Here is a 26,995-nt window from a genome sequence, read left to right as displayed (position 1 = left end):
ACTAGTTGAAAATCATAGAAACGATTTATGATTTTTAGTTTGTGATTTAATGACTTGAGATTTTTAAATTATATTACTAATTATTGCAATCTACAATCTCTGTTTTAGTTTTGTATATTATTTTGTTTTTTTTATTGCATCACACATCATTATAGAATATTAAATTGTTTATTATATACACATAATTGTATATTCTATGAATAATACGAATAAATACAATTGAATAGATTGAAAACGTCAAGTTATCAGAAATCAATTGAACAGATTTTTTTTCGATTTTTCGGTGTTGCAAAAACATTTATTTTGAAAAATTATGTACACCCTAAATCACAATGCACATAATTATTAGTTACCTATTACATTTCTACTGTACAACCAGCCACATACTGAGCATAGATAATGAACATATTTCTACTAAATTATCGTGTATAGAAATCATGAATAAGGACGATTTGTTTTAAATCTATAAATAGTTCAAAAGTCTGAACGTTTATTGCGTAACCGGAATATACCTTATATTTTGTTATCTGATTTAAATAGAAAATTAAAGAGAATAGTTTAAAAAGAAAACACTAAATATAATGAAAATATAATTTGATTAATGAAACATAATTTTGCAAATGATATAATTATTATTTATATTAGTATATAATAAAAATAATAATTTTTAAATTATATAGGTATTAATACAGGAAAATGTATTTTTAATTATATAGGTGTAAGCATTCAAGTTCCACAACCACAGTCTCCTCCTTCGCCTTCAATTAGTTGTGATTACACCAACGGAAAGCGGCGTAAGAAAAAGAAGCGTAGAAAGCGTGGAGACGTAAGTTATACTAAGTATAAACTAAAAATACTCATAAAACTAACTCGCCTGTCAGTTAGATTAAATGTTTGATCAACGATAGGTATATGATTAATGTTTAGTTAAATTCTACTTATAATATGAATAATATAGCCCTAGACTACTTTTAAAAACGATATTGGATGATTATTTTCCTTGAACACTATCACTAGCTGTTCTAAACATTTTGATTTACCATACTATTGCATTATATTATATTATTTAAAAATAAAATCAAATTGACATTCCACTAGGAACAAGTGACGTGAAAATAACTAACAATTGACATTTCAAAAATAAAAAATAAAAAAGGAATTAGTTACTCTGGCAAACACCAACACTATTCAAACACAAAAGAATTAAAGGCAAAAGGTCAATAATGTGGTTTAAAAATAAATTTATTTATGCCATGAGAACGTCTATCACAGTAATCGGTATCAAATAGCGATTATTTATATTTTAAACCATGATGTAATTATTATATAATACATCATTATTAAATCTAAAAAAAAAATTGGATTTCAAATTTAATTTTTAAATAATAAATATAATAAGGACATAGAAAAAAATGAAAAGTGCTTATACCAAGTTTAAAATGTAATATAACGTATACGTTTCAGTTCATGGAACAAAACCCCAGTAAATATTATCATTTTATAAATTAATTTTATTAAAATTGTTTTATCAATTACATTAAAATTAAAAGAAATAAAGCAAAATCATTTTATAAACTGTACCTATTAAATTTTATTATTTTTACCAAAGTGTATTGAATACATAGAAAGGTAACATATCAACTATTTATTAAATTACGTAAGCCTATAAATTATAAAAGTTTAAAAGTTCTTTAAAAATTAAAATTAAAATTAAATATTAATTGAATTGTTTTATATAAATCTTTAGTTTATCAAATTGAAATTTATTTACAATATTTATTTGAATTAAAAATTATTATTTTTAGGTAACCGATGAATATTCAGACTCTAGTTCAGAAGAACAAAAAAGTCAATCTGGTGCTAGTTGTGACCTCGTGCTGGACTCAGAGAAGACCTCTGATTCGGGTGTGCTGACAAACAATAGTGGTGGTTCGACACCTGTGAATGTCATACCCGTCCAGTTGTCTCACAGCGCACCACCATTTCATATGGAATGTCCACCACCATTCGAGATACTGCACGGAACACCGATCCTCGTTCACCATCATCCGGATCAAATGGCCGCATATTACCAACCGATACCACAATACGCGGAGCAATTAGCCCCAATCGGTTACCAGGTTATACCAGAAGAACAAGCTGAAGTAGTAGAGATCACCGATGACCAACCAGATGCCGAACCGGCTCCCAGCTATTCAGCAGAAAACTCTGACTCGGGCATTAGCTCTCCAAACAGTGAAGTAATGGTCAAAGGGTCTACAGAAAATAAACATGAAAAACCACAAACTGTTAGTGGCAGCAGTGGACAGCCGGCGACTAAAAAAAGTAGAAATAAGAAGAGCAAACAGCGAGAAAAAGCTACTACAGAATCAGCCATTAAGACGAAGAGTAAAGACTTACCGAAAAATCAACACGAAGGAAGTAAGAAATCATCAAAAATCGCTAAAGAACCGGCCATTATAAAAAAACTAAACGCCAAAAAGAACAAATCTAGGTCAGAACAAGAAAAATTAGAAACTACAAAACCACTCAAAGAGGATCAATCGAAACCGGAGATAGAAAACATTTCAGAAGAAATTATTCAGTTGTCTATCAGCCCGGAGACAGAGTGGATCCAAGAAGAAGAATTCTGTTCGTTGGAATGCACTCCCAGGTCTACAACAGACCATATTCAATTTAAATTTACCAAGACACAATCCCTTGATTCGTGTGAATCCGTGGAAGAGGAAACGTTTGCGACGGCGGTGAACACTGGAAATTCAGATACGGAAAACGAAATTAGACAGGACGAAGTGGGAAAACTCGAATTGGCATCACCTATCAATGCAGCAGCAGTTCCGGGACCGATTACGGAAGCCGTGACGAAATGGTTAAACGATCAGGGTGGCTTAGTGTTATCCCCGTGTTTAGACGATTCGGGCACCGATGAAGGCGAACTTAGCGAATACGACGATTTTGAAGAACACCTAAGTACGACTAGTCCAAAAAACGTGCAAGGCAACCCTTACCCTGCGCTGTCTCGTAGTGACGGGTCAAGGGTTGCTGGTTCTTCATCTCACGATCAACGACAAAGCGGACTAATATCCAGTGGCATATGTTGTTTAACTCAATAATTATTTAGGCAAGGTCATTATATTTAAAACGATATATACGTTGTAATTATTTACGGTAAAACCTGTACAAAAAAAAAAGTAATACGATAAGGACACTACGAGAAATTCGTGTACAATGGTTGACCTCTTGAAAATTAGGCCCTCTGTACAGTTCCTCAGGCATACAATAAAAATTAACAAATTAATCACTTCTTTGAATAGTCTTTTTTAATATATCTCATTCTAAGTTAAGTTTTCAATGCTATAAGAAAAGAAAAATTTGCATTTAAATTCATTTTAAATGATTATTTTTAGGTCGTTTCATTATTCATATAATGCAAATTTTTCTTTCATTTTTATAAACCATGGAAATTTGGTGTAATTATGAGACTGCTTTTTGGATCTCCTCTTCAGGAGTAATTTGTTAATAAGTTCATTATAAAATTTGTTAATCGTTATCATTAATATAAAATATTTTTGTCGTTAACAATCAAGTTTAAAAATGGCATGAAAATTAAATATATATATATATATATATAGTAGTCATAAAAGAAATATTGTTATCTTTGATTTGCATGTTTAAATGGATATGAATGGGTTTAGTATCTCTGATCTTAATATAAAGTAATGAAATGTTTAACACTGACAGTCAACATTATTATAATACCTCTAACACTATTATTTTTGTAATGTTAATTATCTATAGACTATAATATTATATTACCTACCTGTCTATTGCAGAGATCAAACAAATTGTATTTGAAATTTAATAAATTTGGATTTTCTATTACTCCCTGCTTAAGTATTACAATCTCAGTTTTTTCGAATTGACTGTTCGATTTTAATATTGGATTTGCTACAGAAACCATTATCCGTTATTTGAGTATATATATATATATATATAAATATTCAGGAGGACGAGATTGTATGGCCCCATTAAAAGTCATTAATATGTATTATAAGAAAAAATTACTTAATTGTATTGAGATTTACTAGATATTAGCAATCTCAGTAACGCTCAACTACTATTTACTTTATTTCAAAACTTCATAAATATATACACGAAATAATTTGTTGATTATTTTATTTAGATTCCGAAATGGTCAGATTAACCGTAAAAGTTAGATATATCTAATAGGTACTATAATTTAGAATAATTAGTGTGTAATTTATCGTAAGTAGTACGTAAGATAACAAATAGTAGGTAATTATAGTAGCCGATAACAACGGTATTGTCTGAATTTGGTGCTTATACTTAAAAAAATGATACTACAATTTTAGTTTAACTTTAATAATATGTAGCTAATATGTAAAAGTTGATTAAAATAAAAACAACACATTATTAGTTTAAATTGTTTGGGTGATATTTAAATGTGCATAGTATGAGGCTGCCTGGATATTACTGTTGTGTTATTATATAGAAATTTAATTTGTTATGAAATATTTGATAATTGGTTTAGGGTGTTCCACATAATGTATAGTGTTTTATAAAACATTATTTTTTCAAAAACAATATTATCATTGATATTTTTATGATATGCAAATGTTTAATTTTTAAAAGGTAAATATTAATAATATAATGTCCCCATAATATCCATAACTTTGTTCTTAAATAAACGGGTATAATTTATACCTACTTTAAAATTTTAATTATATTAAAAAAAATGTAATATCTTGATGTTTTATACACATACTCTTCCAGATTTTTCAGACTATACCCCACCGTAAAAATAATGTTAATGATTAAGATTTTAGTTCACAGTTGTTACAAAATTTGTTTCAAAATGAAATTGGTTGTACTTTATGCATCTATAAGCAAAACTTCCTGGCATACCTAATTGATGTAAGCCAGGATAATATTAACAATGAAAATAAATGTACAGCCATTTTTATTCTGTTAAATATTTAGAAAATATAGATAAAATATGTTATTTTTTTTTTTATTTAGCCTATTATCATTGTTATTTGACAACGATATTTTCTTCTTACCGAAGATGACCTAGTTATTAAAAAAATTAATTAGACGTAATAATATGTAATGCTGAATTATTATTATAATTTAAAGTAAAATTACAATAATATGTGTCTAGCAGTTTACTTACACATAAATAAAGCAGTCAGTAATATTGTATGCCAACAAATGTGTGTATGTATACATGTAATTTCCAAATGTAATCATTGTAATATGGTCCGATAATAATCAATTTGAAATTATATTAACCTACCTACCTATATTGTAATACTATTAATGCACCAACTAAATTATATCAACACATAAAAAATCAGTATTAAGCCAAGGATAATAATATGTTAACGTTTACTATTATATACATTTTTTTTTTACATACTTATTATATAGATAATACCTATATAAAATATCTATAGTGTAACAATTATAATATCATCACCCCCATTTCCCGGTCTGGTTTGGCTTAATTTGTGCAAGAATATAATATTATGTCTGTTTATATATAAATAAATAAGTATATATATATGGTTTGTGTGTATATATATATTTATTTATAATTACAATATATTGTATTACTATTTTGTTATGCAACATGCTACAAGTTTAGGCTTTTGATAATTAAGTGCCTTAGGTCATTCCTTTATAAGCGAAATTATTCGAAACGGAATTTGTTTTGTTTTCGTTCATCAACATCGCGTCACTTTGTCTCGTACATAAGACATTGAGGATTGTTAATTTATGATTGTGTACTGGTTGATATATGCATGCTAACTATATTTTACTTTCCAATGTTTGGGGGAAAAAATAGCATATTTAATGTTTATTAAATAAATATATGAAAACCAAAATTTGTTGTTTTTTTTTACTATACATACATATTTTAAACAGCGATAGGATTGAAAAAAATCTACTCAATGTTATAAACAACTAAAACGTTTGTAACATTTTATGATGTAGACTGTTATAAAATCAATGGTATTAAACTATTATAGTATATTATCTGGAGAGACATCCGGATTTTTGTCAGTAGATGGCACTGTCATATACGCCCTTTGTATTTTTTTTATGAAATTACATTTTTATCCTACTTCTACGATGGCTGATGAGAGGTTCAATTTCTTGTTACCACCAATTATGTCAGTATTCAATAGTATTTATAACGAAAGGATGATTTAAGATTAAGCGATTGAAAATAAACACTTTAATATATCAATTTAAAAATATCTTTGATTGATGACCATGTAATAAATATTACGGTATAATAATTTAATGCTTTGATGGTATGCTTAATCTAATGGTCAATTGGAAATTATAAAATTATCTAATTTTGATGGTTTAACTTAGTTTAGTTTAAGCGAATATATTACTATATTCGTCCAAACTTTGGTGAACAAACAAATTAATACAGGTAAATTCCCGAAATTATTACATGCTCTATCGGTGAATAACCACCGGCACACCACTATAATATTAGTAATAACTAATAAGTATTAATTAGTTGGCTTGTCACAAGTATACCTTATAATGCAATAAAATTGGAAAATGTATTTTCACAAATTAACAAAATTAAAACATATTTTGTTTTTAATTCGATTTTGACGAATAACTGTAAAATTCACTTGATAAGTAGAGACAAGTGATTATATTAAAAGAGCATTGCTCTAATAATAATATTCGTTATCAATGTATTTGTATACAGCTCTGGACATTGCCCTACTAAGCTATATCAAAATCAATTTCCTGTCAGAGACACCCACTTATTTCGTCGGAAATAAAACACAAATCTACAGTAGTCAATACAATTTAACATGTAGAGCTTCTAAAACAAATATATATATTTTGAAATAACAAATAAAATGAAGTTAATAGTTTTTTTAATTGTTTTGATCGTTGAGAGGTTACAATGCCGGTCTGCAAATGATTTTTTAAAAGACGTATTTTCAGTCGAAGATGGTCCAAAAGAGCAAAAATGCTCAACGATGCAATGTCAAACGGCAGGTAAATTCAATAAATTTTGAATACACAATATGATATTTTTATTGTTAGCTTGTATTGAGTGCCTATAAAAGCTAGGTCATCAGCTACGTCATTAGAATACATATTGTTATTGTTTAGGTAAGCTTTCCTCCGAAAAATTACTATCGATATTTATTTATTAGGCCCTGAGGAAATAATGACGAGGCTATATTATTATGTAACAATAAAAAAAAATCCGATTTATAAACAAAATAGTATTACAAAGTTTTATTTTGATTCACTATTTTTATAGAATATCTGTTGAAGAGCATGAATAGATCAGTAGATCCATGTGAGGATTTTTACGAGTTTACATGTGGTTTGTGGGTAAAAGATCATCAAGTTAAAGCCACTAAAGTATCTTGGTATCAATACAAAGAGGCAGAAAAAAGTATAACAAATAATTTGAAAGGTATGTGAAAAAATCATATAACATGATCTAAAAGTTAAGATAAGTAAATTATTTTTAATATGGCTCTACAAGCAAACGTGTACCAATGTATACTTCGTTTATGACATACATATTTAGAATAAAATACAACATTTAGTTTGAACTGCAAAGGGTTAATAATATATATATAGTAGTTATAAATTATACAACCATATATTTTAGAAATTTTGGAAGACGACAATCCTGATATAATTTTAGATCCAGCGCAAAAGTTCTACAAAAGTTGTTTAAACTCTGGTAAATTTCAAAATTGTTATCTAACATAAGATATTTGTTTTTAAAATTACATTTTAATAATGTTCATAGTGAGTAACGGAATGAATTTTGAATACTTAAAATCGATTATCTCATTATTTGGTGGATGGCCGATAGGACAAAATGACTACAACGACAAATTACAATCTTTGGATTGGATGAAAATGTACATTTACATGGAAAAAAACTGGAAAGTGTCAACGATTTTAGATATTGGTATATCTATTAATTATTTGAATACCAGCCAATACATTTTAATGGTAAATGGGAGTGGCATGTTTGCAATAATTTTTATAGGTATATGTATCAATTTATAGTACTGTGATGTATAGATAAGTCAGCCAGATTTAATGCTACCGAGATCGATGTTCATGCATCCAGATCGTTATAAGACTCAAATTAACGCTTATTCGAAACTTATCGCCGGTACGGTATTTTTGTTGCACGAAGAATTTGGTTCTAAATTGACTCGAAGCAGACATTTCGGAGACGAAATCGCCGGTGAAATAATTAAATTCGAAACACAACTGGCCAAAGTAGGTGTTTAAATCATTTTGGTTAAAATAAATTGTATGATATTATGCCTACTATTATACTCATAGATACAAAGCACCGGAGAAATGAAAAAAAGCGAAAAGGCATTAAAGAATCGCGTAATAACAATAGACGAACTTCAAAAAGACACAAACAACTTATCGGAGAATTTTCAGGTAGGTACCTTAGTAGGATATTAATTAAATGGATGTAGCCCATCTCGCCCAAAAACGACATTCCTCATTTCGCCCGAATTTTTTGTTATTACATGATTCCCGATTCGCCCAGACTATAGTTTAGATAAATTAAAAATTAAGTTGGAAATGATAATTAAGTCAAATGTTGTTGGACATTATCTATAATAGGCAGGGGTTAAAGTGGGAAAAAATTCCAGAGACTAATGTTACCGTATAGTTTTAAGCGTTCCAAATATAATTTTATTTATAATGTTTAATGTATAAAATCCTAATTTGTTAAAGGGGACGCTTTTTAACCGCCGTCTGAGATAGGGGAACTGAGTTTCCCCTCCCCACTTTAACCACTAATAATAGGTACCTAATATTTTAATATCATCATCATCTAGCAAACTCCAAGAAACAATTATTGATACCAATACGAACTCATCAACGCCAAATTAAATTCAGCTTATCAAAGAGGGGTGGATGTAATTTTTATTTAACACAGGCGTGGTTTTGAAACCCTTAGAAGTATGGTTTTAGCTACAGCATATTAAAAAAAATCAGACAATGGCAAATGGGTTAAATATATTTTGGGTTTATTATATTTAGAACCCAACGTCCCCACGAAGTTTTGAGTTGTTTTGTTGACGATTTTATGACGAAATTCCCCACTGATGGTAAAGTGATAAAATATTATTATTATTTAATAAACAAATACAATTCCGAGGATAGTTAATTTACTCCTATAGTCTATGGGCATGTGATAATAAGTATTCGGCTTATGACAAATGCGTGCGAGCCGCTTAATCTGTTCTCAATGACGATTTTTTTTCTAATTCTCCGTCTACATAAAGTTGGTTAAATTGTGTGCAAAATTATGTCCTAACTGATAATTATATAAAAATCATTAGAATTGAATCCAAGGACATCAAACAATGCGATTAATATTACAATATTATACAATTTATGTATAGTTTACGTACTACATATATGTATTGACTGTTCCAAAAACGTGAAAATTAAAAATTTTAGGTATAAAACAATCATTGTCAATTTAATTTTAAATTGATTTAAACTAATCTGGGAATCATAATAGAATTCCAACATTTAGGTGAAACGGTTATCTGAGCAAAACATGTCATTTTCGGGTGAAACGGGTCCAGCCAATTAAATAATACAGCCGCACCATTTGGTCTTTTATTTGTATACACGTGTTTATGTTCGTAAATGTTTTACTATTACGTTTTATATAACACTTTTAACAGGTTGATTGGTTAAAAATGTTTCGGCTACTGTTTAAAGGCACTGATGTATTTCTCAAAAAGACAGAAAAGATATTTGTAAAAGAAGAGCACTATCTAAAAGACCTGGTACGGTTATTGGAAAAAACGCCAAAAAGAATTTTAAGTACGTTATACATACATAACTGCAGTCATGAATGTGCTGTAGAATTTCATGTTAAGCATTAATATTTAAGATTTGTGTTTTTGCAGTAAATTATATGTCGTGGTGCTTTTTAAGATCCAGGTTATCTGATATCAAAGACGATTTGAAAAATCTCATTCAAGACTTTAATGTGGTGTTCACTGGAGACGTTAAAGAAGTTTCTAGGTAACATAATTACGTAGTAAAGATGTTTAATCACCTAACTATCTTGAAAGAATTATTATATGCATGTGCATACAGCCTGTACCGCATAGGCACGCGTATCACGTGCATAAACAATTATTTACCATCATAAATGTACGCATTAGTTAGAAACAATACATACAAAATTAACGACGAATCTTAATCTTTTAGCGTCTAATGTAATTTTTTCTTCTGACGTGTAAAACACGATTATTAGGTATATTACAATTAAGTTCGTTATTCGTTAATTTGTATTGATCAACGTTCTGTAGGTGGTTGGATTGCGTATCAATTACCAGTTCATATTTTGCGTTTAATGTTGGATATAAGTACGTCACCAAGTACTTCGACAAGTCTACGAAAGACATGGTGAGACATAATAACTTAAAATACATTTTAAATCTTCTTTATTTGATCACATTGTAGAATCAAAGTTATAATTATGATTATACCGTTGGTCGTATTTCACGTTTCAATTGAAATTCACAGGCCACAGAAATGGTTAATAACATTCAAGAGGCTTACATGGAACGATTAGAGAACATAGTATGGATGGATTCAATTACTCGCCAGTCCGCTATCGATAAATTACAATCGATGCACAAGTTTATCGCATACCCTGATTGGTTCCAAGACACTTCGTATTCACATAGTAAACTAAAAATTGTAAGCGTAAATTATTAAACGAGTACTTATACCTTTTTAAGAGGAAGCCACACTCGCATGTATAGTCTCCGTCAAAAAGTTACAGGTCGTTAAAAAATTTTAATATGGTCGTTATTTCTAAACAATATACTTATTGAGTTTTATATTTGGAATAATGAAAAAACCACACCGTCTTGCTCTTCAGAATATAGTCATATTTTAATTTTAAAATAAGTATTTTTACTCTAGAACCAAAATCGAGGGAGTTACACTCAGACTGCGAAAGTGCGTTTCGGCTATGTCGTACGTGTGTAAGACGGAGGCAACACATACGGGTGTGGCGTCCTCTTAATATTTTAATTTGCGTAACGACAATAATATGTTATATCGTTCGTATAAAATTAATAAAACGAATACAATTTTCATTTCATAATATTATATGGTATAATATAGGCACATAGCTCGATAGCTCACACTATTATAGTGAATAGAAGTCACAAACTTTCATATGTACGATGTATTATTATTAAGATCGAAAGATTACAATAAATCTGTTGCTGTTTATAACCTTGTAATTGTTATATTTAATTAATACTTTTTGTCGTAGGTAAATATGACGGACAGTTATTTAATGAACTTGGAGATTCTACAAATCGAATCAAACTTAAAAAAGCTTTCAAAATTAAACAGTATTCACAATCATACCGAGTAAGGATTATTATGTTTAGAATAACTTGGTAATTTTTGGTTTTGAATTTTCTGTACAATATTATTCAAATTACAATAATAAATGAGGTATAATACATTTATTCAGCGTACATAAAAATGTTGAACACATAAGTCAATAATAATTGAGTGTATAGAATATATAATACTTGTTCAGTTGTTGCGAGGAGTGATTTTATTGGAGGCGAAAATATCTATTAATACTTTTATTTACATTTTATAATAATTACTGAACGGCGTTATAAATATACCTATGTTTGTTTTACAGATGGACGACGGATATAGTTAGTGTAAACGGATACAACGATATCTACTCGAACGCAATAGGTAAAATAATAATTTAAGCATTATCCTTTTTAATGAGACCCGGTTGATTTATAAACCATGTTAAATAAATTTCTTACTCATATAGTTCCTAACAAATAATATTATACTGTAAACTGCGTACATCCTCTGATAGTTTAAATGCGTTTTAGAGTAGAAACTATAAAAATATTCCTTAAAGCTGTATAGATTGTTTTTAAATTTCATTTATGAGCACACATTTCACACACGTAATCCGATCGATCGTCTTGCTGTAGTCCGTGGATATCAATCTGTATTATAGTGCATTATTTGTGTTAAATTTAAATTTAATAATTTAATCCTCATCGTGTATAATTGATGTACATATAATGCATATTTATTATACGTAATATTTTATTTAAATCGGTACAGAAATATCACTTGCGACTTGCGGTAATGATAGGTGCAGTGTATGTTTTCTTAGACAAATTAATATGTATGTAACATTAAAATTAACCGAATGACATTATGTGTCTACGATAAATGTTGTTGTCCGTCAAAACTATATGACATTTTGAGATTTGAGAAGGCGAGAAGAAACCCAATTTTATATTTTACGACTCGTGGTCATCATTTTTTTTAACGTGTTGTCTTTTACGACGGTGGTGGATTTTATTACACTATTGTGTAGGCAATATATCTTAAGAAATAATTACTAATTATTTAAATATTTAATAAGCTCGCTTCGTTCACAGTTTTGCCAGCCGGAATGTTACAACTTCCATTTTATCACAAGAGTCGAATTCAGTGAGTACATATTATATACTTTTTTTATTTATAAATGTGACACTGGCCGGCGCATTCATACGTGATTATAAACATTCTGTTTTCAATGTTTTAGAGCTTTAAATTATGGAATGGTGGGCTTGGTCGTAGGACACGAAATAATGCATGCATTTGACGATTCCGGTTTGTTTATATTTTATAGTGTAAATTAATTCACAGGAAAATTGAGTTTCGTTTTTCTGTAATTAGGCAGAATGTATGACAAACATGGCAATAGGCGACAATGGTGGACTCAAGAAACAATGGAGACGTTTTCGATAAAAGCTGAATGTTTCGTCCAACAGTATAATAATTATAGTTTGACTGTCCAGGGCAATCAAGTTAAGGTACAGAGTGATATTTCCAACTCGACTTCAAACAAATAATTAATTATTAGTTAATATTTTAGCAGTGTATTATATTATTACACTCTATATTATGGGACCTTTTTGTTTTTTTTTTTATGTATTACCTACCTAATCAGAATGCGACAGACATGAATTTATTGAAGGTTGAACTCTAATTGTAATAAATATGATTATTTTCTCCTCTACTATATGTCTATATAAATAAAAATTTTAAATAATATTGACCTTTATTTGTTAACTCAGTCTCGACAATTTCAACTCTTCGCACTCTTCCAGATATTCACAATTTTATTGTTTATTTAAAAACCTAAAAACCCCCGTCACTCAAAAAAAAATATATATATTAGATTTACGAAAAATGTTGTAAATACATTTTTATTGAATATAATTTGTTCTACAATTTAAGTTCTATACATTTCGATGATAAATCTTATATTTTTCGAATAAAATATAAAAAACCATTAAACTATCCTTTGGCTTATATTCAACCTTCTTGGAGCACGGGAAAGGGATGAGTAGTTATGCCCAAATTTCTTCCATATAACTTTTATATGATAATAAAAAAAATGGAGGGTCCAGCAATAAAAACAATAATATTTGTTTTAATCTTCTACAACTAAGGTCCACCCTAATATATATCTAAGTATAAACTAAAATATTATGCAAAATATCGTTTTTTTTTTTTAGATAAACGGCCAAATGACTCAAAATGAAAACATAGCAGATATAGGTGGTTTAAGCCATGCTTATATGGCATATCAAAAATACGTATCGAAACATGGAGCAGAAAACCGGCTACCTGGATTAGAGGATCTGTCACCCGAACAATTGTTTTTCGTAGGATTCGCTAGTGTAAGATGTCATCCTTCGCCTTCAATATTAAACATAATATATGAATACGGAATTCCTACCTCCACTAAACATATAATTTTAGGCTAACGTAACGTAAACAGAATTGTTGGTTCTAATTAGAGTTTCTGAGCGATAAAAAACTAACATATTTTAAACAAGAGAGTAATGAGATGTAGGAACCTGACGATGTTACATTTAACAATGGTTACATTTAACAAATATCAGTTGTGTTGGCTTAAAAACTTGTATGTGATTCCGCATCCATAAGTTTAATATGAATGTTTTTTACTTGCCTAGTTTTTTATGTTTAAAATCGAATTAAAAATTTACAGATATGGTGTGAATCGACAACTGAACAGGCATTATTAAATGATTTATTGACCGACGTCCATAGCCCGGGTAAAATTCGAGTATTAGGAACCTTATCGAATTCTAACGAATTTGCCAAAGCTTTTCGATGTCCAATTGGGTCTCCCATGAATCCGTCGAAAAAATGTAAAATTTGGTAAAATATTTAAAAAAAAAAATAAATAATTTTTTTAATTTATGTATACCTAGTGAATGTATTTAAATAATGTATATTACCTTTCTATGATGTAACTCATAAACTAAAAATCGTAAATTTGGTAAAATAGATTTCTTAATGTGATATTATATTATTAAAAAAGTGTTTAGGACTATTTCTGAGAAACATTAAAATTACTCATAGATAATGTTGTTAGTACGTACTGTAATTTAGGACTCGAACAATCGTGGACATACAATCACAAAATACAAAAGAGTAAGTATATAAAAGGGCCATCATTGTATCTAACATATGTTTTTGTGAAGTCTATGTCAAAGGCCCATTAATCTAGTTGATTTCACATATTTATAAAAACTTGTTGGACTTGGTATAAAATATTCGTAAATATTCGAGAGATAAAGTATTTTTCAATAGTTATTATAAATTCATAACAAATGTTATGAATGATTTGAATAGTTTAATTATTTAAGTAATGATTATTTTTACAAGCACTTGAAGTAAAAATGTTGAAATAATTCGTAATCACGGAAATTAGGAAATTATTTTGTAGTTAAAAATGCATAAAATGTTCAATTTTTACAGCTAAGGCTTTACACTTTAATACAAGTTTCCTCATAAGTAGTTCATACTGGAACCAAAATTCCAACAAAAATTTTTTTATAGACATTTTAAGTTCAAATTTGGACGAAATTAGATATTTAAACTAAGAATAATGATTTTAGTTAGTTTTTGTATTTAAAAAATATAGTATTCGTGGGAATTTGAAACGTTTACGTATATTATTTTATTTTATATAAGTAAGCAATGCAATTTTCAATACATTTATATTAATTTTATTATATTGCCTATTTATACCACTAACCTACCTACACCACTCTACGGTAGGTTGGTATTGACTAAAAAATTAATATCAATACCTATTATCATATGATAGAGATCGGTGGTTCCCAAACTTTTATTTTTCCAGAGTTGCCCTTTTTGAACCAAATTCAGCCACGGTATACCCTGCTGTGAATACCATGAGAAATATAAATATTAAATGAACACTTATTATTATTTTCATTGATAATCAATTTTTATAATTTTATTGAACATGATAAAATATATAACCTTTTTACGCATACGCAGCCAACCTAAAATTAATATATTTTATTAAGAAATTATGAAAAATATTTTTATAAAAGAAAAATTATTTTTAACATGAATATTGTAACAATAATTATTGTAACTAATGAGATGTAAATGGCTGCTAAAGTTTGGAGTTATCAGGTTTTATTATTGACAACTGGAGTCAGACGTCAGGCTTCTGCATTTTAAGACGGTTGTGGTGTAAGCCAAAAATCGTGACTTGGCGACTGGCATTTGTATAAAATTCAATTTGAAATGAATGAAAAATCTTAAAAACCAAAAAATAATTTCAATAAGTTGTAAATTATTTTCTTATGGACCTATAGAAAGTGCTCGTGGTGCCTTGTTTGGAAACCACTGATATAAATAATACATACTAAGGAAATACGAATTAATATTTTAATATAATAAATGCTATGTTTCCGGCTAAAATAAATTTAACCTACCGTATTACTGAAGGTTATGTTAGGTTAGGTTGCTATCATAGCAATATAAATACCTGAAATATATAAATTAAAATATAATTAGTAATGTATCCTGAAAGACCGCCTTCACTCAGAATCGTTTTTCGTATTCAGTGATTTATTACCTATTGAATTAAAATTGAAACACACGCATTACAGTGCACTCAATAAAGAGGTATAATAGTCGATACCTACTGTACAGCAAAGAGATTACCTACTTTCCTTATTTTGTATTTTCGAGGTTCGTAAGTACTAGACCAAATCAACGTCTAAAAAAAAAAAAAATTTAAAGAATAAAAAAATGGCTTTTGTTAGAATAATAACATATAAAACTGAAAGAAAAACAATCGAATAGGATGAAGAGATTTATTATTGTTGAAAATCATTTATGGCATGTATAGACTCGGTCGTTATTTTTATAAACAATTTCTGAAGTATTTAGATAGGTAAGGGATATTTTTTAAACTGGTCAGCTGGATGCGGATAAGGTCAAATTGCACTCACGACAGTTAAACGTAATAGGCAAATTGCACCCGGGTTCAAAAAAAAAAAAAGGTAACGTTCAAATTGCACTCGGGTTCAAAAAGGTTATGTTCAAATTACACTCGTTATAATTATTATATAAAACGTATTTACTAATGATCAATCGATGAAAGAAAAATGTCTGTTTATAATATCTAAAAGTTATTATTTTTATTGAATTCACTTTAAGTTACAATCTAATACAATAAATGAGTGGTTTTCAGAAATGCTAAATTATAATATAAAATAAGATATGTTTTAAAACATCCCGAATATTGAGCTCTCTCTCTCTCACACATTTTACGTTTATTTCGTGCCATCGATTGACACACGTGAAACTGTTTACTAAAATTAATATGTATATTATATTCTATACTCTATTATAAAATGATCGAGTCAAGTACAGTTCAAATATAACTATTTTCTGAACTCGAGTGCAATTTCAACATTTTGGTCTGGGCAGTGAGTGCAGTTTGACTATCCTAAAACAGATAACTGTATACAATATGATTAGTGATTACATTTAATTCTCGGTTCCCGCATCATTGTGTACATATATTACGATATATTTATTTTAAGTACACAGCAAACATGAATACGTCGATATCAAATATCAATAATAATATTACATAATATTGTATTATACATAATATGAAATTATTAAACTTATATTATGTTATCAACAATCAATCAATAATTATTAACTATTATCAAGACCTTATATTCGCGTGAGTATACAGTATTACAATTTATTATTATCGGTTTCTGTAAGTATGTATTTTCAGCAGTGGCGTGGCAAAAAAGAATATGAATTTTGATGGCACGTTAAGTAAGGTGGTCGGTCGTGACGGTAGGCCAATATATGACCGTACATAATATGCACTATTTAGACTAGGTGATAAAAGATTAGGACACGGAAATATATAGGAGTAGATATCAGATATTTAGTACCACGCCGCTGTATGTATATATATATATTGATGTAATTATGTTATGTTTTTATATGTGTTTATGTGTATATTAAGTACGAATATACAAAACGAACAAAGAAATAAATTATGTATATAATTTTCGAATTTTGAACTCTAAATATTACCTATGTTATGGGTATCATAATATTTTCTATCGGACATTGAAGACATGATAATGTTATAAAGGCGAAAACAAATAATCGATCGTTACAATATGTATTTTATCGGAGGTGAGGGATTTCTGAGTTAATTTATTTATTTTTTAATTTGTTACACGTCTGCTCCTACGGCTCGCACACTAATGACGGCGTAGCTTCGACGTCGGGTGTTGTCACGGCCACTGTGACGGCGTTGTGAAATTGTCCACTCGATACAAGTCTCACAGTGGTCACGCCACACATAATCGTCTCCACGGCGTTCTCTGTGGAAAAATATAAGTAATACACAATACTCGCGTTATTATATCGTTCATTATAATAATAAATAATAATAAATTGTTATATGAATCCTAAATTTTTGACACGGCTCCTCGGATAGGCAATTTCGGTACGCGTACGCGTAGATTACGAAATCGTTGTACGATACGTCGAAAGGATCCTTTCCTCTCCGCCCGTTCAGTATTATGTGGTTTTTTCGTTAATTCGTTACGGTTTTGAAGGCTCGCTGGAAATTTTTTACTATAAAATATTCAGTTTATCTCAGTCTATTAGTTTTTATTATCGAGACTCTTTTGGAATTGTAATCTTAAATGCTCCCACGACCCCGATATCGATTAAATATTATTTACCTACGAGGCTACAATATAATATGCGGACGTTTTGTTTTTTCTCGCCATACACGGTTACAGTATACCCACATACCTATATCGATTCCAGTGCTAACTGTTCTTTAGTTGCACGGTAAAATAATATATTTATGGCCGTTTAATAATATTAAATAGGTATAATGATAGTAAATGTGTGTCGTCGTACTAACCTGGTTCCGAGTTCGTGCCGCAAATCGAATCGACCATAGACAACTGGGCCAAACCGTCTCCACCACCGACTTGAACGAAATCCGGCAGCCCTCGTTTGTCACACTGTTAATTTTAATATCGTCACGAGTCACAGTAATACGCGTTATTATACTATAATTATTATATGGCACGTTATTATAATTATATTATATTATTGCGTATAATATTATTATATACGCGTTTATATTGTTGATGAGTTTGTCCCCTCGTGCACTAAAAACGTTGAGAAGTTATAACAGTACACTCGTACGAACGTCGAGTCATATTATTATAATTTGACATGACGAGGATTATATTATAATTATATGTATAATATATATATATATATATATAATAAATTATATACCTTATGAATCGTGCCTGTCTCGCGTTCCGTTAACGTCCTCTTCTGTTCGTGTCCAAGGCCGACGCCCAACGCCAAGATTTTCACCTGAGCCGGGTACAACATCGTCAGACTGCAATTCACCGGTTTTCCGTAATTCCTCAGCGTGTACACTTCAGCGATGTCGGCCAACAGTATGTTGCAAGCTACAATAACGACGAAAAACCGATAACCACATTTATATTAATAGTCGTTTTGGTCGTAAAAAAAACAGTATTGAATTTTAATGAAACGCTCGCAAATGTCCGTATAGAACGTGTAAACTTCGGTGGATTTTTTTTTAGGGACACGATTCTAAGTCATTACTTGTTTTTAGAATGTCAAAGACAATTATATAAAAAAGACAATTAAACGCGCAATCGAGCGTTTTGGTATTCATTAAATTATTACTTCATACGTCGTAACTCTTTACGATAATAATTTATATTATTATATTTATTGTATAATGGCGTCGCATATTATTATGCTGCACGTACAATAATTTTAACAGGACATTCTCGTAGTCACCAAATTCAAATATTAATTAAATTAAGAAAGTAATTTTGGAATCAATTTAAACTTTAAACCCGCATGCAGTGCCGTTAAAAGAAACCTGATTATAAAACCGACCACTATAACGTGCATTGATTGTACCAATATTGGCAAGATCGTTACTATAACGTGTTACTACTAGACATATGCAACTTAATGTATATAGTTATAAATAAAATTGAATTTATTGTAATGAAATAAAATTTGTAATTTAATAACATTTTGTTACTTGTTTGTACAAACACATTAACCGAAGAGGTTGGTTAATTAACAAGATATACAGTTATATTCTACTGCACATTTCCCATATTAACACCTAATATATTTTATTTATTTATTAATTTAAACGGGCTAAAGTCTGTATAATATAATAAGAGTGCGCGAGTGTGTTTGTGCGTTGACGTGGTCGATTGTTGTTGAATAGGCGGGGAGTTCTGTATTTTTGTTTTTTTTTTGTTCTTTATGTTTTTTTTTTTTTTTCATTCGACGAGACAAAGTCTTCTATAATTGACTATGACCAAACAGGAAATTGTATTAGTTTTCGTCGAGTGCGTAGACATCCTTTTCAAACACCAAACTTAGTTGATCCATCGCGACCTGTCTTATCCAAAAACCACGAATGCTTTTGATAACTATACTATATGTATTATAACACACGTATAGTATACATATCCGTAAATACGTGTACACAACATAAATCGAGTTTGCATTATCTTTGCCCGTGGTAGAGCATAGTTCCTCCAGAGATCATCTTGTTTACCATGAAGAAAATAATAATAATCGAGTGTTTCTGTCACACTTCATTCGAGTACTATTCTCGGCATAGCTAGATGTCGAAGCAATAAAATAATTAATTTTAAATTTCAAACTGACGCGTTTTACCTGCGTGCAATTTCCAAGAGCACTGTTGAAATATTAATACCACAATATATTATTCTACGTATAGTCATTATTCGAATATCACGTGAATTGTTGACAATTTAACTAATAACCAGGAAACGGATTAATTTTAGAACTTGCATTTTATATTTTTTTTTTAGATTCCAAGAAATGTATTATAACTGAGTTGTTAAGTTGAAATTTGTTTGATGATTCGAAGAAGCGAAATTATTTAAAATGATGTGATTCTTTTATTTTTATTTTATTTGACTTTTTGCTGATCATGGCATTTGCGTCATTCCTGTCATTTTTAATCTATTTTTAAATAAATCCCATATCGTGTTTTTCAGTCGACTGATCATCTGCTTTAATTTTCATCATTCATTTAATAACTCCATATTAGTTATATTTACTTATTTATGTAGGTATACTTAACGAAATTATAATATTGTAATTTTACGGTTTTCTTTTGTTGACTGATAACATTATTAATTTAAGATGTTCACTCGTTTGTTAATTAAAATTTTATTTATCACTTTGTAATAAGTATTGTATAATATGTTTATGTTTCTTCGGTATTACGTATCAAGATATTATTATAATATATTATTAAACAAAATAATACGATTTCATTATACATATTGCAGAACACGTACATAATATTATGTAGATTGTAGAGAATACATTTATTTTACACGAGCATACGGTTTTTGAACCTATTATACCAATTGACTATTGGAGAATCAAAACACATTTATTTGAATGCCTCTCAGATACAGGAATAATCTATAGGTACAGGTAGTAAGTACCATCATAATATTGTTTTAATATAATAAAATATCAGGCGAGAAATATTATCATTAGGCTAATATTATACAGTAGGTATAATAACATAAATACTCGCTTGGACGAATAATTGTTCACCAAGGCATACTATACTATAACGTACGTAGGTATACGTATAATTGATAATGCAAATTTATTTATTGGGACATAAGTTTTCAAGTTTTACTTCTACAGACACGCATTTGGTAAAATATTTTAAGTCTTATACAGAAATGTACCTACTGAACCGTTCTGAAAATTAATTTAAAAAATAATAAAAGATTAAATAATAAAAGAATTTTCAATTGAATATTTTATGAAAATTATGTATAATACCAATGTGACTAAGTTAACATCTTATTTGCATGTTTGATTTTACTTCGTACAAATCATTAAAAATGGAATAATTATTCAAGTTTGATAAATACTTGTATATTATATGTAAACGGTTACTTTTAAAACCATTTGTTGCATAACAACAAGGTAAGTATTTAAAGTTTAAACACAATATTATAAATCGTATAAATTAATGCACACTTAAATACATCAAAATCGAGAAAAATAAAAAACACAACACACGTTTGGACAACCCTGGATAAAAAAGAAAAGAAAAAAGGATACTTAATAGACTGAGAATTGGGAATAGCAGAGTAACACATGGTTTTCCGATGTCAATGAAAGGTCAATCTGTATGCGAAACCTGCAGATAAGAGCTCAGAGAATGAAAAATACCCAAGGCCTTGCAGCGCTAAAAACCAGGTCTAAAAACATCTCAAACTATTATTATTATTATTATTATTATTATAAAGAAAATCCAAACTACACAATTTAATTCGAAAAATAAGAAACTAGGCAAAGTAAAAAAATTGTACACAATCTATTAGGGTCTATTATGCAGCCGAAGGTAATTCTAAATCAATAAAAAAAAAAAAAAAAACATCGATACCATATTGGTTTCATAATCGAAAACGGGATAGCTCTATAATAATATTCAATTTTATAAGAAAAATTATGGAAAATTATATAAGTAATAATATTAACCGAATAAATTGTGAATAAGTTTGCGCAGATTCAATTAAAAATCAACACAAACTGCAGTTACTCCTCACATTCGTGCGTAGTATCGCACATAATTTTATAGATATCGTTTTATCACTTATATCGTAACGAAAATTGTAATCCGATGGGAGTGGGAAATTGTAGGGTTTTTTTTTTGTTCTAGTTATCTCGATAGGAATTTTAATTTTCCGTTACGGCAGATGATGTGAATTGTATTTATTTTATGACCACCGCGCGTTGCAGTGTGTTCGATTAAAAAATAAAATACCTACTCGTGTGTCTTACAGAAATAACTGTTGAGAAATTCGACTGCGGTTATCCCGACGACACTGCTGCAGTAGAGTAGAAGCACCGATACTTGTACTTATTCGCATTCAGCTGGCGTGAGAATTATAATCGTATCGTAATCATGGGCAAACGACGCACGTACGTGTATTTGCCATTAAATTATTATGCCGACCGTAATTCGACGGGAAGCGCGGGCTTAACCAAATTTTACAAATGGAATATAATTTGATAACGCCGTAATACGTACATGCACACAATGTAGTAGGTAATTCGAAAGGGTTAGATACGTGTGCATATAAATATATATATATAATATCGTGTGTACAGTCAGCTGTGGACGATAACGATTTGAACTACAAACGGGGTTTGTATACCATATTGCCGGGATTGTGTTTCTGGGTCGCTGAAATCGTATATCATAATATTATATTAATTGTTGTATTATTGTGCATATCGTCAGAGACCTATCTACGTATGTATATAATGAGTATATTTAGTACCGCTCTTACGAATCCAAGTACAATAACATAATATTAAAATAATAATAATATGATAATAAATTATAATTTTATAATTTTATAGAAAATAATTTTAAATATAGCCACATATATTATATTATAATTGTACGATATAGCTTTTAATAATAAAAATAACTTTTAAAATTGAACGAAAAAATTAAACAAATAAAATATATTTCATACATAATTGTATAAATATGCATTGAAATAGTTAAATGTAAATAAATGAATAAGTCCAATGTAATGGAAATAAATTAAAACTATTTTTAAAATAATTTAAAATAAGATCAGATAATATTGAAGGATGAATAATATTATTATTTTTTTTTTTTTTTTTTAATTGATCTTGAGCCCGGCAGCTGAGGCCATTAGCTATTTTTAGTTTTACTGTAGGTTGTTAAGTCGGTAGGGGGAGGAACACGTGTGTATTAATATTATTATTATATTGTACTATATTAATATTTAAATTTGTAACACGCAAGCATATACAAAACTGATACCCTTATAAAAATGCAGCTTGGGGATCATCCTATCTCTACACCCTAAATATATTTCTGATTGTCACCAAAACACACTTTTAATTTTGTGATAACAATGTATACTGAATAGTACATATTATATGTTTGTGTGATTAATTTAACATCAATCACTCATTATCTCAAAAAGTATTAACGTTTTTGGATAGTAAATAATAATAATAATATTAAAATTAAAATTTTTATAATTTATTTCAGGTTTTTACTTTTTGAATTTATGTAGGTATTGTAATTTCTAACTAGTGACAGCACATTTTATTTTTTATATTTCTATGGATAAATAAATAAGAAAATTTAAAATGTTTAATATACTATAAACTTTAAACTTATGAACTTAAAAATTACAGTGAGATTGTGTTATTTAGCAATTTTGTCATACCTCACAATAAGGCACTTTTTTCATCAGAGCCAATAAAGTATTCATTATTTTATTTTTTCAATAAAATATTTACTAATGTTTATTACAAATGAGAATTATAAGGGTTGGAACTGATTTTTTTTAATTTATACAAAAATCACGATGACGCTACGTTATGATTATTAAATACTCTGTAGTTTGTACAATATTGAATATTAAAATGCCTATAAAATATAATGTATACAGTTATAATATTATGTCAATTTTAAAATCACTTCATATTTATTTTAGATAATATTGTATTTTAGAATAATAATTTATGATAATTTTTTCTATTGCACTAGATCGTATTATAATTTCGTATGCAATGCGAAGTTTACTACCTTAAAGTTTAAACTTATATTATTAATTATAATGACGTATAGCTTATACGTAGGTACACTTGATGTATTTTACGTACAGAAGAATTGTATTAAGTTAGTATAATAATTATAATTTATCTTTTATTATAAGCGATTAAGAATGTACATTTTTTTGCACGAGATGAAAACAAAATCATTTCGTCTTATCATCAATTTACGACGTTTATTATTATTGAATTATGATAACGGTCATTGCTTATTAAATGTCACGTAAACAATTGAATTAAAAATTTCACGAATTTTAAATACCTGTAATATAAAATTATTAAAAAGGGCGATTTTTGTGATCGTGTGCAGGCATTATCGCGTCCTGCAAACACTACACCTACAAAAGTCAACTGTTTTTATTTATAAAAGGGCACAAAAGTTTAAAAAAAAATACCCCACACTAAATACATTTTACAATCTATATTTTTTCGTAATTTAATTATTAATTTTACCCTCGAAAGCAAATAAAAAAATAAAATCCACCAGACATATTTTATAATATACTTTTACGATTTTTCAGTATAATCACCAGGTTCACGATAAAGAAATAAATCAAAAATATATTATTATTATACGTACGGGTAGGGTTGTCGATGAACGATACATAAAAGCTGAATCCGTTGCCTCTACGTGGAACTCGGTACTGTATCAAAGCAGCGTTCTGCGACGATTTCAATATCTGTTTGTGTTTTTTTGTTCCACACATCTCAAAGAAACGATCGTTCATCTGTTTCGGATGATCTTGTTCGTTGGGAAACAGCTGTCCGTTGAGTTCCCATCCGTCCACAAACTGTACACAAGTAGAAAGGCATATAGTATACACCTTAGACCATATGGGTTGGTGACCACGCAAAAATAAATGGCAGGTTGTACGGTTTTACGACAAGTAATGACGCATGTATAAATTTTAAAAATATATAAATATTCACTAAATTTAAAATAAGTAAAGAAAAAAATTTAAGAACGAGCCCATTCGCATTATCATTGTTTATATACAGGATGTTTATGATAGATATATAAATGACTATTTAAATCTAATATTTAAGTTTACAATCGTAACCCCCCCCCCCCCCCTCATGGCTCCAGACACAGCCTAGTTTATGTTATAATATATCACAATATGGCTACCAGCTTACGTCAAACCGAAAAATATTGAAACTATTTTTAACAAATAATATATGGTTTTACTGAAACAATACCCCGATGTAATGTAGATCATAATGATTCCAAATTATTTACCCAATTGCTAAACACAATTTGTTATTATTATTATTATTATCATTATATTCAGATTGGACATAGATTATGTGAGATTTTTTCAGAATTAACTTACATAGGTAATGTATACAACATATTATAATTTAGTATTTTTAAAACGACGATCTAGCTTAGATTCAAAGCGATCAATACATTTTATTATATTATTACTATTATATTTTATTTAGGTTTTAGGAGTCTGAAAAGTTGGGCTAGAGCCCTATATAGGTATATCAGACAAATAAGTTAAATAAAAAATGCTTTTCTGAAATAATTGTTCGATTTCTATTGTTTAATTATTAGGTATATTACTATTGTCACAATATGTTGAGTATAAAGTGTATTTGTATGTACCTAATATACTTATTTCGCAAAGAAGCAACTCAATGGTTGAACGACATTGTACGTGAAACCTCATCTATAAACCTAATACTTTTAAAGCAAACAATCCTATTTTTGGATACACAGCTATCTTGAGCAGAGTGTATCATCACTTTTGTACATCAATCATAAATTATTATAGGTAATACTTATATATTTTTATGGTGGTTCTGTACTGAGTTGTTTTAATGATTTGTACATTTTATACAAAAAAAAAAAAATTGCAAATGTACTATTTTCAACATTTTACGCGTTTATATAAAGTTTGTAAGTCCAATTAAAAATAAATAAAAGTTATGAATACATGACATTTTTATAGTACATTTAATGATCAAAAAGGTTTTTCGGAAAATAAAGCAATTACTGCTTGTAATAGTTTTCTCACTCCCACTCAAAATCAAAATTTAAATTAATATACCTATGTGAAATGTCTACTCTGCTCTTTGATACAATAATGATGAGTATGTTATGTGCAGGAGATGTTTTGTTATTAACATTTCAATAAAAATAAATAATAAATTCATTTCAATAACATCAAAAAAGCTGTTTCTCACCAAACCTCAATTATAACTATTTCAGTAACATTTAATCAGTACAGTGTATTTATATTTTATTTTATTAGATTATGAATAATTACAATCTGTATAAAATTAATACAATGAGTAATACAAATAACAAAGATACAAAGACAGCACGGATTAAGTGAACGCTTCCCATTGACGATACTATACTTAATTTTTTTAAAATCCATTTATTTACGGTTAATTATTGTTAATCTGATGATATAATTAAACACGAATCGATTTAATTACTTTTAAATAATGTATTACATTTTAAGTGCTGTAACACCTTGCTTGCGCTAGTCTGAATTATATGGAACTAGGTGTTGCCGGATTGAAATCATTTATTGAGGGTTTGACAGAAAAATAAACAACGTATAATCAATTCAAAAATGTATGCATGACGCATATATGATATTATACTCGTATATATTTTAGTTTATAGTTTATAAATGTAACGGTAATATTGTATAATGTTTTTTTTAGTTTGTAACTTTTGTTTCCAAACCATAATATCGGGCATGTTTTAAAGTCCAATTTAAAAATGAAACATCTCGTA

The 26,995-nt window shown here is 28.8% G+C and overlaps 3 protein-coding genes across 3 annotated transcripts in view; 2 read left to right on the top strand and 1 right to left on the bottom strand.

Moving 5' to 3' along the window:
- The window catches only part of LOC132942653 (uncharacterized), a 36,290-nt gene extending 30,381 nt beyond the window's left edge, over window positions 1–5,909 (top strand). The window contains exons 7-8 of the mRNA XM_061011220.1: window positions 717–826; window positions 1,806–5,909. Coding sequence (XP_060867203.1) covers window positions 717–826; window positions 1,806–3,113 — 1,418 coding nt within the window. The 3' untranslated portion in view covers window positions 3,114–5,909. The remainder of the gene's footprint in view (window positions 1–716; window positions 827–1,805) is intronic.
- A 926-nt stretch (window positions 5,910–6,835) lies between these two features.
- LOC132942917 (neprilysin-11-like) lies at window positions 6,836–14,530 on the top strand. Its single transcript, XM_061011631.1, has 17 exons — window positions 6,836–7,059; window positions 7,331–7,489; window positions 7,691–7,765; window positions 7,835–8,043; window positions 8,116–8,319; window positions 8,386–8,493; window positions 9,762–9,903; window positions 9,990–10,107; window positions 10,398–10,494; window positions 10,615–10,791; window positions 11,378–11,478; window positions 11,765–11,823; window positions 12,537–12,588; window positions 12,683–12,750; window positions 12,817–12,953; window positions 13,662–13,826; window positions 14,159–14,530. The coding sequence occupies exons 1-17, from the start codon at window positions 6,918–6,920 to the stop codon at window positions 14,333–14,335; spliced, it is 2,190 nt and encodes a 729-aa protein (XP_060867614.1). The 5' UTR covers window positions 6,836–6,917; the 3' UTR covers window positions 14,336–14,530.
- Window positions 14,531–16,296: 1,766 nt separating this feature from the next.
- LOC132943675 (corticotropin-releasing factor-binding protein) overlaps window positions 16,297–26,995 on the bottom strand; it is a 40,161-nt gene continuing 29,462 nt past the window's right edge. Inside the window, exons 4-7 of the mRNA XM_061012717.1 lie at window positions 24,818–25,028; window positions 18,799–18,980; window positions 18,413–18,515; window positions 16,297–17,858 (exon numbers count right to left, since the gene is read on the bottom strand). Of these exons, the coding sequence (XP_060868700.1) occupies window positions 17,722–17,858; window positions 18,413–18,515; window positions 18,799–18,980; window positions 24,818–25,028 (633 nt within the window). The 3' untranslated portion in view covers window positions 16,297–17,721. The remainder of the gene's footprint in view (window positions 17,859–18,412; window positions 18,516–18,798; window positions 18,981–24,817; window positions 25,029–26,995) is intronic.

The sequence above is a fragment of the Metopolophium dirhodum genome, chromosome 4 (assembly GCF_019925205.1).
Source record: "Metopolophium dirhodum isolate CAU chromosome 4, ASM1992520v1, whole genome shotgun sequence".
NCBI lineage: Eukaryota > Metazoa > Arthropoda > Insecta > Hemiptera > Aphididae > Metopolophium > Metopolophium dirhodum.
Note: the sequence above shows the minus strand (reverse complement) of the source record. Positions and strands in the feature narration are given on the sequence as shown.